This window comes from Fonsecaea nubica (assembly GCF_001646965.1).
Source record: "Fonsecaea nubica strain CBS 269.64 chromosome Unknown Scaff74, whole genome shotgun sequence".
Lineage (NCBI taxonomy): Eukaryota > Fungi > Ascomycota > Eurotiomycetes > Chaetothyriales > Herpotrichiellaceae > Fonsecaea > Fonsecaea nubica.
Genome location: NW_019173747.1, coordinates 17,495 through 29,097, shown reverse-complemented (window position 1 = coordinate 29,097; position 11,603 = coordinate 17,495). Strand labels below are relative to the sequence as shown.

At 53.1% G+C, this 11,603-nt stretch overlaps 4 protein-coding genes across 4 annotated transcripts; 1 reads left to right on the top strand and 3 right to left on the bottom strand.

The window, feature by feature from the left end:
- Positions 1 to 1,980: 1,980 nt before the first annotated feature.
- AYO20_08812 (hypothetical protein) lies at positions 1,981 to 2,472 on the top strand (the record flags this gene model as incomplete). The annotated part of the gene is made up of 1 exon (XM_022647087.1): positions 1,981 to 2,472. One exon carries the CDS (start codon positions 1,981 to 1,983, stop codon positions 2,470 to 2,472), a length of 492 nt encoding a protein of 163 aa, XP_022496912.1.
- A 601-nt stretch (positions 2,473 to 3,073) lies between these two features.
- On the bottom strand, positions 3,074 to 4,583 carry AYO20_08811 (hypothetical protein; the record flags this gene model as incomplete). The annotated part of the gene is made up of 2 exons (XM_022647086.1): positions 3,074 to 3,955; positions 4,395 to 4,583. 2 exons carry the CDS (start codon positions 4,581 to 4,583, stop codon positions 3,074 to 3,076), a joined length of 1,071 nt encoding a protein of 356 aa, XP_022496911.1.
- A 1,079-nt stretch (positions 4,584 to 5,662) lies between these two features.
- AYO20_08810 (isocitrate dehydrogenase [NAD] subunit 1, mitochondrial) lies at positions 5,663 to 6,760 on the bottom strand (the record flags this gene model as incomplete). The annotated part of the gene is made up of 2 exons (XM_022647085.1): positions 5,663 to 5,750; positions 5,802 to 6,760. The coding sequence occupies 2 exons, from the start codon at positions 6,758 to 6,760 to the stop codon at positions 5,663 to 5,665; spliced, it is 1,047 nt and encodes a 348-aa protein (XP_022496910.1).
- Positions 6,761 to 7,565: 805 nt separating this feature from the next.
- Positions 7,566 to 9,383, bottom strand: AYO20_08809 (hypothetical protein; the record flags this gene model as incomplete). The annotated part of the gene is made up of 4 exons (XM_022647084.1): positions 7,566 to 7,725; positions 7,790 to 8,237; positions 8,287 to 8,879; positions 8,932 to 9,383. The coding sequence occupies 4 exons, from the start codon at positions 9,381 to 9,383 to the stop codon at positions 7,566 to 7,568; spliced, it is 1,653 nt and encodes a 550-aa protein (XP_022496909.1).
- Between the last annotated feature and the right edge of the window lie 2,220 nt (positions 9,384 to 11,603).

The window sequence follows — 11,603 nt, the reverse complement described above, 5'->3', positions numbered from 1 at the left end:
GCTGTTGCCTGCCTGCTCGCTCAAACTTTAGGTCCCTTTCATGCTTTCCCACCTCTCAAAAAATGGAGACAGTCCCTCCTCAAGGAAGCACGTTGGCCTCGAAAGGTGATTGTTCTAGATATTTAGAATAGGAGTGGAGTGGATCTCACATATTTGCTTTTGCTACGAGAGTTATCTTTCACCTCTGGCATACGGCGGCGAAGGGTTACATCTCTTCTTTACTTTGAAGATACAAGTATGTACCTCGTACATGATGAATGAGTCACAGACAAGGCTGAGGCTGGGGAATGGAGGGGGGGAATAGTGGATGGTCCCACCATCCTACAGTACTCCGTTGTCCGTACGGACAACAGGCTGCAGCAACAGTGGCACCACTTAAGCACCAGAAGAAAACGCTGATCACCAATAGTACCGCGAGTCGCCTCTGGCTTGATCAAACGCATCCGACCCCATCTACTCGGTACAAGCAAGGCGCTCTTTTCTCGCAAAAGAGCATCCTCCAAGAGAGGCCTTTGCGGAATGTGCCGCTCACAAAGCTAGCTTTGGCGATTGTCGCCTACCAGTACTCGGTACCGAGTACCTAGACCACGGCACCTAATAGCCTACCTACCCACCACGATTCAGTCAGTCTCGTACCTAATAGCGACATATTCATGTTCTTCTAATACCATCCTCAAAACAGCTAATGTCAAGGACCTTGCGCGTTGCGCACTGCCCGTGACGCCGAGTATGTTTTACAATCGTGTCGTCTACAGACTTGCTCACTGGCGACTGTGTTGGAGTCCAAATTGAGGAGAGAAAAAACAAGGAAGGATGGTTTATTGGAGAAAGAATCGAGGTTTCTTGGTGGAGGTTCCCGTTATCAACCTTGGCAGATGCCGCCAAATAACAGCCTCGCTGATGCCATCGCCCAGCTCTGCGAGGAACGCGGTCATTTGAGAATAGTTCTGTCGACATAGAAAGAAAACTCGTTGGTCAACTCTGTGCGATAACTCGGTAGTCGTATGCAAGTCTCACAAATCCAAGTTTCTGTGGTTCCATCCTCCAGCAAATCTGTTTCATCCTTTACTGTACGAGGCTTCGGGTAATTAGGAACACGAAGCAGGCCAAAATAGACTCCACTAAAAGGTGCAAATTTGGGTCAAAAACATGTCATCTCAGCCCAGTGGATTCCTTGATATGGTTAGTGTGAGACATGATAGTGCGCACTAGCAAATTAGAGGCGCCTCTAGCGTCAACGGGGAATAACTGGTGGCGTTCGTTTGTTGATCTCCAGCACGAGCTTTTCCCCATCTTTTCCCCTTTGTCGCCTTGTCGCGTCCAGTCACGCCAATCTGTGCCAGTCAAAGCTGCACACAGGACCTGGTCACTTTTGATTGCACTTCGGATTCAGCTCCAATCGGTGGCTGACGAAGCAAACACATCTCATCTGACGACGAGAGTCATGGGTCATGGCATTCCCAATCCAATATATTGACCCGTAGGTTCCCCCCTGCGGCCATGGCGGACAGTGGAAAGTGAAAGTGAAACTCAGCTGAAAAGGGAGTCTCTGCTGGACATCGCCTTGGTTTCTTGTACTCCATCCGCCTCCTTGAACGGTGCAATCTTGACATCACCAGCCAACGCTCCTGCCTTGGCTCGAGCAGCCACTTTAACAGTTGACAGGAGCTGCAGGTGCCAACCGTCAACCTGCCCGCCACCTGAACCTGCCTCAATCACGAAACGACCAAAACTAGATTCCCTCCCCGTCAACATCCTTTTGTCCACGCACACAACTCGCACACAGCAATATTCGCCCTCGTTACCCGAGATCCATCCTCACCGACTTGACAACTTTCGGGTCAAAATGGGCTTTTGAAATCCCTCCACCGCTCTTAAGCACCATTACAGATATTTTCCTTTCGGAAGCATTGGCTTCAAAGGCCATATCTCTACCTCGCCTGCACCTCTTCAGGCTTGTATTGGCAGCACACCCCAGCCATGGCCGTCGCCGTTGAAGCTACTGAACTTACTGAACAACCACCACCGACCTCAATCCATCGATCCAAATCAGAGTTCGACCCCTGCTGCAATGCCAAAATCACCTCCCCCTTCTACCTCTACAACCATGATTCCCCCCGAACGTCGGTGGACTTGAAAAAGCTGGGCAGTCCCGTGGAAGTGGCTGTTCAAGATCTCGAGTCTGGCACATTCAATCTCTCGCCGTCAATCACTCAAGAGAAAAAGGACGCTCAGAACTCGGCGGGCAAAGTTGGGTTCAAGTTCTGGAAGAGAGAGAAGCAGTGCATGACAAAGCCAAAGCAGAGTGGGTGCGTGTGGTTTAGTCAGTTGTCTGCACGGCAACGCCTGCTGTTCAAGATCCTCATCGGGTTCCTAATCATTGGAGCCGCGGTGGGAATTGCTGTTGGAATCAGTGTCAGGGTCCATGGCACCGTGTACAAGGGCAACAACACGACTTCGGAGATTGGTTGATTATCTTGGGCCAGACCCAGATATTTTGTAACACCACGGCGACATGTCCAGACGAAAAGCGACGAAAACGATCCATCTTTACCAGGAACAGTCAATCGCTGTGTTCAAATTGTATACAGTATCCAAAGCATAGTTTACGGGGGCATGGGACTACAAAAGGCGCGTCGGAGACCGACAAGATCCCGGCAAGGTGTTATTTCGACAGCATTACAGGTGACCATGACGGCGTACATAGGGATTGTAAAGGATTCGGCGAGTGTACCAGTACTGATTGGTAGCTAATACCCATGAAGCGGTTTTCCCTTTGCACGAACGATTGACCTCTGTTAGTGATTGGTGACGCTTTTGTGAGAGTCCTCCATCAATCTCTGCCATCCAGACCATTGCCCTACCGAGGGAGAAGTTGGTGTGTGATTCGTTCGGCAGATGGACACGAGAATGCTTCTTCACAATGATTCTTTGTCGCTACGAGTACATCAACCTAGATCGCGGCAAGATAACCCACCCACTCCCCAAAATAGTGACCACGCTCGCACACACTCTTTTTTCTGTTTCTCCCTATCTCTCTCCCTCTCGTTCGTGGTCACAAGTGACCAGGCAATCACAATCGACTTCTTGGACCGCCAGCTTCGATGTAGGTGCTGCCCAGTTTGAGCATGTCGACGGCCTGGGAGACCATGTCCTCGACGATCTGGCGGGCGGGCTTGATGTCGGAGATGATGCCGCTGACCTGGCCCATGAGGAAGGGGGTGTCGACGTCGTTGTCGTGCTCCATGTCGTAGGCGAGGGGCACGATGCCCTTGTCGGTGAGTTCCTTGATGCGCTCGGGCTGGGCCTCCCACTTGGCGACGTAGTCGTTGAGGCGGACGCGGAGGGGCCGGCCCGACACGACCAGCGTGCGCAGCGTGTCGGTGAAGCCCGCGCTGACGACGGCCTCCTTGTGCAGACGACTGGCGCCGCTCTCTTCCGCGGCGACGAAGCGGGTCCCGACCCAGACGCCCACGGCGCCCTGCATCAGCGACGACGCCAGGCTGCGGCCGTCGTAGATGCCCCCCGCGGCGACGACGAGCGCGGGCTCCCCCGTCAGCGGCGAGCGGTACTTGCGCGCGACGTCGCACACGGCGGGGATGAGGATGCTGTTTGCGATGTCGCCCGTGTGTCCACCGCCCTCGGTGCCCTGGGCGCAGACGATGTCGACGCCCGCCCGCAGCGCCTTCTCGGCGTGCTTGGGCGCCCCGACCATGTTCATGACCAGCACGCCCGCCTCGTGGAGCCGCTTGATGGTCCGCTCGGGCGGCACCCCGACGGCGCTCACGAAGATCTTGGCCCCGTTCCGGATCGTCACCTCGATCAGCTCGTCCAGCTGTCCGTGCGTGTAGTCGTGGTTGGTCTTGCGCGCGGAGCCCCCGACTTGTGGGAGGGCCAGATCCACGCCGAACGGGAGCGATGGGTCCGTCAGGTTGGCTTTGAGTTCGTCGATGATCTGGAACGCCCGTTATCAGAGGTTTTGGGGAGACGTCGGGGGATGGGGGATTTGAAGCACAAATGATAAGGGGGGAAATGAGGAACGAGGGATGGATGGGTGTTCTTGGGTCTTGGGTCTGGGTGAACCCCCCTGTACTCGAACCTCCATGCTCTCTTCCTCCTCCACCCAGACTCCGTCCTTCCTTTATACACACTCGGTTTTCATTCTTGATACCCCTGACCCGTGTTCCACACGACATGGCATGGAACAGCAATAGTATGGAATACCATAGCATATCAAAGCATTATGAAATGCAAAGCATGACAATAAACCCAACCCAACCCAACCCAACCCGATCCACTCACCTCCCTTCCCCCCCAAAAAACCCACGTCCCATAGGAAAAATAAAAACCACTCGACAGAGGTAAAGACAAGAGAAAGAGAGGGAGAGACATACCTCCTGCAACTGCTTCGGCGTGTACCCCAACCCGCCGATCGTCCCGATGCCGCCGGCGTTGGACACGGCCGCGGCGAGCGGACCGCCCGAAGTGCGCGCCATGCCGGCCAGCATGATCGGGTACTTGATGCCCAGGAGTTTGGTGAGTGGGGTGGAGAGGGAGGGGACGGACGACGACGACGACGACATGGTTGAAATTGGACTTTTGGGGAGGTGTTTTGGTGGTAGATAGGTAGGTAGGTGGGTGGAAGGAATGGGTGGAATGGGTGAAGTAGAGAGGTGAGGAGGTGAGGTAGATTCCACTACCTAGGTACACTCCCTAGGATATGATCCGGTGCAAGTGGTGAATTGTCGAATACTAGAGAAGGAGCTGAAGTGAGTGAGTGAGTGAGTGAGATGGAATCGAGAATAATGATATGTACGTATGTATGTATGCAAGTAGTCCCTCGTTACCTTTTTGTAGTAGTACTAGTGATTGATGATCAATGACCTCGGCCGTGAATACCCCAGGGTTCTTAGGTTCTTATATATATACCAAAAACTCAGAACTGACACACCCACCTTCATTCCCTGGTATGATCGAACCAATCTGAATCGGTCTTGCGAGTTGCCCGTTTCCAGTTGCCAGTACCAGTGCCAGACCAGGTATCAAGTGAAAGTGTTGACTGGGACCTTCTGACATCGCTTCTCCCCTCAAAGAGTGTGAGAGAGAGTGGGGTTTCAAGCCACCAGGATTTGTTGAATCGCTGAGCCGAGGCTTAAGCAGTATGTGTTGTATCAGTGGATGGCCTTTTGGGAAGGGTTTTTTTGGCTTTACCGAGCTTAACTTTACATGTACCTCGCAGAATCCAATCTACAGGCAAGACAGGCTCCATGGGGCAGGGCATGGTATGGTATGGTATGGGCATGTCGTATGGTGCGCGTTGGACTTGTATACTGCTCGGTCCGGTCGGTAATGATATCCGATTGTGTCGTTTGTCACATGTACTCGTTGTGTATATTGTGCGAAGAGAATACTCGGTATATTCGCACATTGAGGAATTGCATCCTGCATATCGCACATTGCACATAACATATTGCACATTGCAGACTCCCGAAATCAAGATCAAAATCAGGAATCCATGTCTAAACATCAATGCTGGGCTATCAATGTCAAGAAAAAACCAGTCAACGTCGCATTGCTTCTGTCACCATCCAAACAAACACTCTCTGCATTGACATCTGCGTCTCACGCTTCATGCTTGAACCATCTCTCAGACTTGCAGTTCTTACAGCTCGGCCTCCATCTTGTCCAGAATCGTCCTGACAAATTCATGCGTCGTAGCCGAGCCGCCCATGTCTCGAGTTCGTACCTTGCTGGAAACCAGTTAGCCCGACTTCTTACTCATATGGCAAAAACAAACTTACCCATCCGCAATCACATCATACACCGCTCGTGAGATGCGGTTAGCGTGGTCGTCAAGACCCAGGTGTCTGAGGAGCATGGTGCCCGAAAGAAGAAGGGCAGTGGGGTTGGCTTGGTCCTTGCCCTGAATGTCGAGACCAACGTGTCGGCACCCTGGCTCGAATACAGCCACTTCCCGACCCATGTTGCAACCCGGAACCACTCCAGGTCCTCCGACAAGCGCCGCAGCAATGTTTGTGAGAATACCCCCGTACAGATTGGGCATGACCATAACATCAAACTGTTGAGGGCGCGACACGGCCTGCATCGACGCATTGTCGACAATCATGTCATTCACCTCCAGGCTGGGGTAGTCCTCCCCAACCTTCTTGACCGTGTTGCGGAACAGACCGTCCGCCAGTTTCATAATGTTGGCCTTGTGGATGCACGTCACCTTCTTGCGGTTGTTGGCCAGGGCAAACGAAAAGGCAAATTTGGCGATTCGCTCCGACTTGGCCCGCGTGATGATCTTCAACGACTCGACCACGCCTTGCACCGACTGGTGCTCCAGCCCCGAGTACTCGCCCTCGGTGTTCTCACGCACGATGCACAGATCGACGTTCTTGTGCCGAGTCTCCAAGCCAGGAATGTTCTTGACCAAAACCACCGAGGCGTAGATGTCGAGTTCTTGCCGCAGCGCCACGTTGAACGACTGGTGGCCCGACCGCTCGATGGGCGTGTGCAGGATACCTTTCAACCCGAGCTTGTTCCGCCTCAATGACGCTATCGACTCCTTGAACAGATCCTCCGAGTGTTTGTCTCCGGAGTCGACGCCCGACACGTCGACTTGCTCCCACTCAATGGGGACATTGTCGGCCTTGAAGATCGTCTTGACTGCTTCGGCGACTTCGGCACCGATACCGTCACCTGTTGCCGGGTTCCACGAGTGAGCACAACTCACGCTGTAGGGCTCGAGGGCCATATCGTACCAGGAATCAATGTCACCGTGTATTTTCCACCATATTTTGTAGGCTTGAAGATGTCCGATTCGACCGTTGCGTAGGCTAGAGGGAGCGAGACGAGTATATTAGTTTCGACCTGAGGTGCGGCACGCGTAGGAGAAGCTGCTCACATCTTGCGAGAAAGGGCGAAGTTGCGTGTGGCCTGGTTGCCCGCTGGGCAGCACGGAGCAGCGCCTGCGGAAGAGCAATGAAAAACATGTGCGATTAGATCTCCAGTACTCGACGCAATTTTGGGGGAGGGTTGAGCTTTTCTTACCTGAGCGCTACGAGACGACCTGGCCAGCGACATTTCGGAGGAGCATCAATCGAGTTTTGGGTTCGGGGGTGATCCTTATCGTGGTGCGCAGAGTTGTAAAGGCAGAGAAAACTTATCAAACAGGTGGAGGAGCTTTTGGTTTTGCTTCTGATGCAAAGAGCAGCACGAAGCTCCATCCTGGCCAATCACAATCGACGCCGCGGGCAGCAAATCAGGATGACGTCGACGGGCCAATCCGGCATCGCCGGCTGATTAAGCGAGGCTGCATGGCTGCGAGGCATTTATTCCCCTTTTGTGCCCCTTCATTCACCTGTTTCAATGCCTCACAAAGATGCCAGCAGAGGTTGGAATGCATTCAGTAAATCTGTCGCTAATCCCATCTAAACACTACTGCAAAGCTAAAATGTATCGTCTCTGCTATCCTTCCGTCTTTTCCAACGTCCTGGTCGCAAGACTATCCATTCGGAATCCCCACGACCAACTCCTGACTAGTTCCGCGTCTCCCGGACCTAGTAAGTCTTGAAGTTCAACGGTCCTTGTGCGTGCCTCAATTTGGCTCCGAAGAATTGCAGGAACACGACCACGAAGAATGCGGCGCCCATGATACCACTTTGGATGCCATATTCTGTCTGTGTACCAGCTTTGGTGGCCCAGTTGATCTGGATATATCTGGATGGACAAGGAATGTTAGCTCGTGGAAGAAGAACAAGACAAGGCAGGTATTGTCACGTACCCGATGATGAATCCACCCAGTGTTCGAGCAAAGTTGAGCAAGGCCGCACATTCACCAGCTGCCTCCGGGTACGCGTCCAGCAAGTACGCGCCCACCGCCGAGGTGGTGACAATTGTGGCGAAGTTGTGCATTCCCCACCCCACCACCAGAACCCAGTAAGACCAGGCGGGAGCATGATGCAAGGTCGTGCCGATCAGGTTGTAGCCGATGAGCTTGAACGGCAGCACGAGCCACAAGATGACCAGTCTGTTTTCGGGTGCGATGATTCCGTTGTGGCGCTTCGCCCACAGTTTGGCAATGAAATCGAACATGAAGTGACCAATGACAAGTCCCAGGATCGCGCCGACGACGGGAGCCGTGTAGACGGCCGCGAGGTTACGGAAGTCAAAGTTATACGCAGGAATGATGAAGACGGAGATGGTGGTATTGTTTCCAATCGTCCATGGGACTGGAAGAGGTCAGCTTGGCCTTGCAGCACTCGAGGTAAGCCCACTTACAGTCAAAGAAGTAGAAGAGGCAAGTCAGGAACACCGGCAGCTTGAGCACTGTGTATCCTAATCGGCTTCCAGCTTCCAGGAAAGTGTTGGTGGTGTACTTGGTCTTGTACTGTTCAACACCGACGACTCGGAGAAGACGATTCTTGCGCTTGGGGACTCGATCTGGCATCAGATGTCTTGGGTAGAATGTCTCGTCCCCAAGAATAACCGTCAAAGCCAATCCCAATGTGATGATGCCGAAGTTTAACCACATTCCTGTCCTCCATGTGCTCACACTGAGGATGGCGGCCATGAACTGCGGACCTAGGAAGGGGGACAAGATAATGGCAGTACTCCAGATATTGATCTTTCTGGCATGCTCGTGGAAGAACCAGACGTCCTTGATCCACATCAGACCACCACCTGCGCCTGCAACAGCAAACATGCCGTTCAAGATACGGGACGCCATGTATGATTCGAAGGACTTGGCAGCGGCAGACCAGGCAGCGGTACCGGCAGACAGACATCCAAACCAGAAGAGGACGGGAAGGCGACCAATCCAGGCAGACAGCCAGACAGTCAGAATACCGCCGACGCCCAGCATGAATGTGTTACTTGTGACATGTTAGCTCAAACCAGGTATTGACTAGCGCCATCGCGACATACCCAGCTGTGGCATGGTTGACTTCATTGGGATCTATGCGCCATTGCGTCGCCTGGGGAATGAGAGCACTTGCGCCGGTGGCGGCAGAGTAATCCGAAGTTGCAGCGTTGACCGCAATCACCACCAAGATGGCTGCTTTTTTCCAGCTCGACCAATTTAACGGGTCTTCAGGGTCCGCGGTGGGCTGGGGAATCAAGACCTTGCCGTCGCTCGATTTCTTGAGGGGAACATCGGGCGCAAGTCCCAGCTTTTCGCGAATGCGAGCTTCATCGAGCACGTAGCCATCCGTCTCACCAACACGGTCGAGGTCGACCGTGGTGGCCGTGTGAGCTGCGGCCTTCTCATTGTTGTTCTCCCCACTAGAGACGGAAGGTGGTGCTGAAGTCTCGGCCTTGGGAGCTTCGGTGGCCATGACCTGGGGAACGTCCTTGGGTGAACTTGGCTCGTCTGCCATGTCTGGGAGCGCGGTGCGGAGAGAAGGACAGAGTCGAAGGGAAAAAGGAACAACAGAACGCGACCCACGAAAAAACTGTTGGAAGGAGGTGGTGAAGAGGAAGGCGCAAGTGAAGATGGAAGGACACAGACCAGAGTGAAGGGAGAGGAAGGCAGGGGCGCGGGTGTCTTGAAATATTTTCGTTGCTCGTGTCACTTTGTCACTGCAGTCGAGCAGACAACGACCAGGATCCGGGCCAGGCCAAAAAGGTGAGGGGCTTGACTACTGCTTTCAGTAATGAGTGTCAATCCCATAGCCATTGGCTTTCCCTTGTTGCTCGATACTTCCGTAGCGTGACGTGAACATGCAATCGAAGTATAACAGAGCGGCCCCTGGGCAAGGCTACCAGTAGATTCGCTTACAACAGGCGGAGCCAGCGGTTGCTAGTCTCCTAACCCGCACCCCATGCACCAAGGATGATCAAACTAAACCCGGTTCTTGTTTTGGGCACTTTCTTCAACAGGTATTATTGGGCCATTGTGTTCAAAAAAAGGCCGAGAGAGAGTGAGAGAGTGAGAGAGGGAGCGCGCGAATTGGATCCTCCAACAACGCAGATCTACCCGTTGAGAGTCTACGAGCACTCGGTAGGGTTTGTCAAGTCTCAAATCCCTTGCACAGCGGCTCAATGAGTCGGACAGACTGTTCAATGGGCTTGATTTCTCCCCTCTTGACTCATACCCTGGAGCTAAGAGACCGGATCGTGATCTTCAGCTCCCACAACCACTCGGCCACGAGTTTTTAGGACGTAAGAGTGGCGGAAAAGGAAGCGCGTCATTCGACGGCGGACTCAAGCTCAGGCTACGAAGCAGGAGACAGAAAAAAGATAATTTAAGGGAGGGGGGGTTGCTTGTCCAGACGACCAAGAGTCAGAGCGACAAAGACAAGCTGTTTAGTTGGACAACGGGAGGGTGACTTGGCTAATGGCTTTGCTGGAGGCTTGTTGTAGCGAAACGAACGAGGCACCACAGCACGCGGCTGACTGGTCTGTCTTGTCTGTGGCAGCTGCGGGCAACGGACCCCGGCATCCACAAAGTACTATATTTGGACTAGCTCCGGCCGCGCGATGGAGTCTAACCTTCAGACCTCCAGCTCGGCCAATCGGAGGTTGCAACGGAGTCCTAAAGGGGTCAGGCCTTAATGCATAAGGCTGGTGAGGCTGACGGAGCCTGTTGATTTTCAGGGGAATCAGATGTGCAAGGGGGTTGGGTCGTTCAATTGATTGGGAATCCTGTCCTCCCAACGTTGGTGACGTGTCAAATAGAGGATGTGTGTTCAGTTACGGATGACAGGGAGAGCCATGTCATCTGAGAAGTAATAATGAGCCTGCTACTCACCTAGGCATCTACGGAGACGACAATGTCTTGAGCGGTTGAGCATTCAATTACGAGGACATAAGTGATAAACTTTGTGAGGCCCGACGTTGGTATCTTTAGCATCGGGTGCCTTATCCGAGTCTTCGCCTCTCAAGGGCCTCCTTTTCCGCTGCCGTTCGCTTCAACAAGTTACATGCACTCCGGGATTGCTGACTTTGTTACCCCGGACCAATTTCAACTGACTAAGCCCTTGCCCGAGGGGAAGAGCTAAAACACCATCAGGATGCTGAATGAGGCCAGGATTATCATTGTTAGGGACAGATCCTGCAAGGAGCATCATATGGGGCGCGTGACTACTTGGTCACCGTCGTGAGGACGACTCGTGGCCTGTACCTGGTACGGCGGCGTCGCTCACTCAGCTGATCGACCGTCGGCGACAAGGATCAATGTTACCAGGATACGAGATTCACAAGCAGAGGCAAAGTTATCGGTAGACCAGGTCAATTGATCGATTGACCGTTCATCCTTCAACCTCATGAGCTGAATCCCGCCGCTACTGGTCCAAATTCGCTAGCTAAGTTGATTATCATCTTTGACCATCTAATAAACAATCTTCACATTCGTATCCTTTCGTTCGTCCCATCACTCATGCCCCCAAAATTTCATATGGACTCAAAAGGCTTTCATTAAGTGATTGACATGCTGGCGAAGAAGGTCCCCGCCCCGCTTCCACTCTTTGGAGATAGTACAAAACAGCTAGATTCACTCAGATGCTTGCCCTGGGACAAAATGATTTTCCTGCGAGAGGAAAGGAAACCGCACGAAGATAAACCCGCCTGCAAAATGGGGTATTTGGAAATGAAAGACA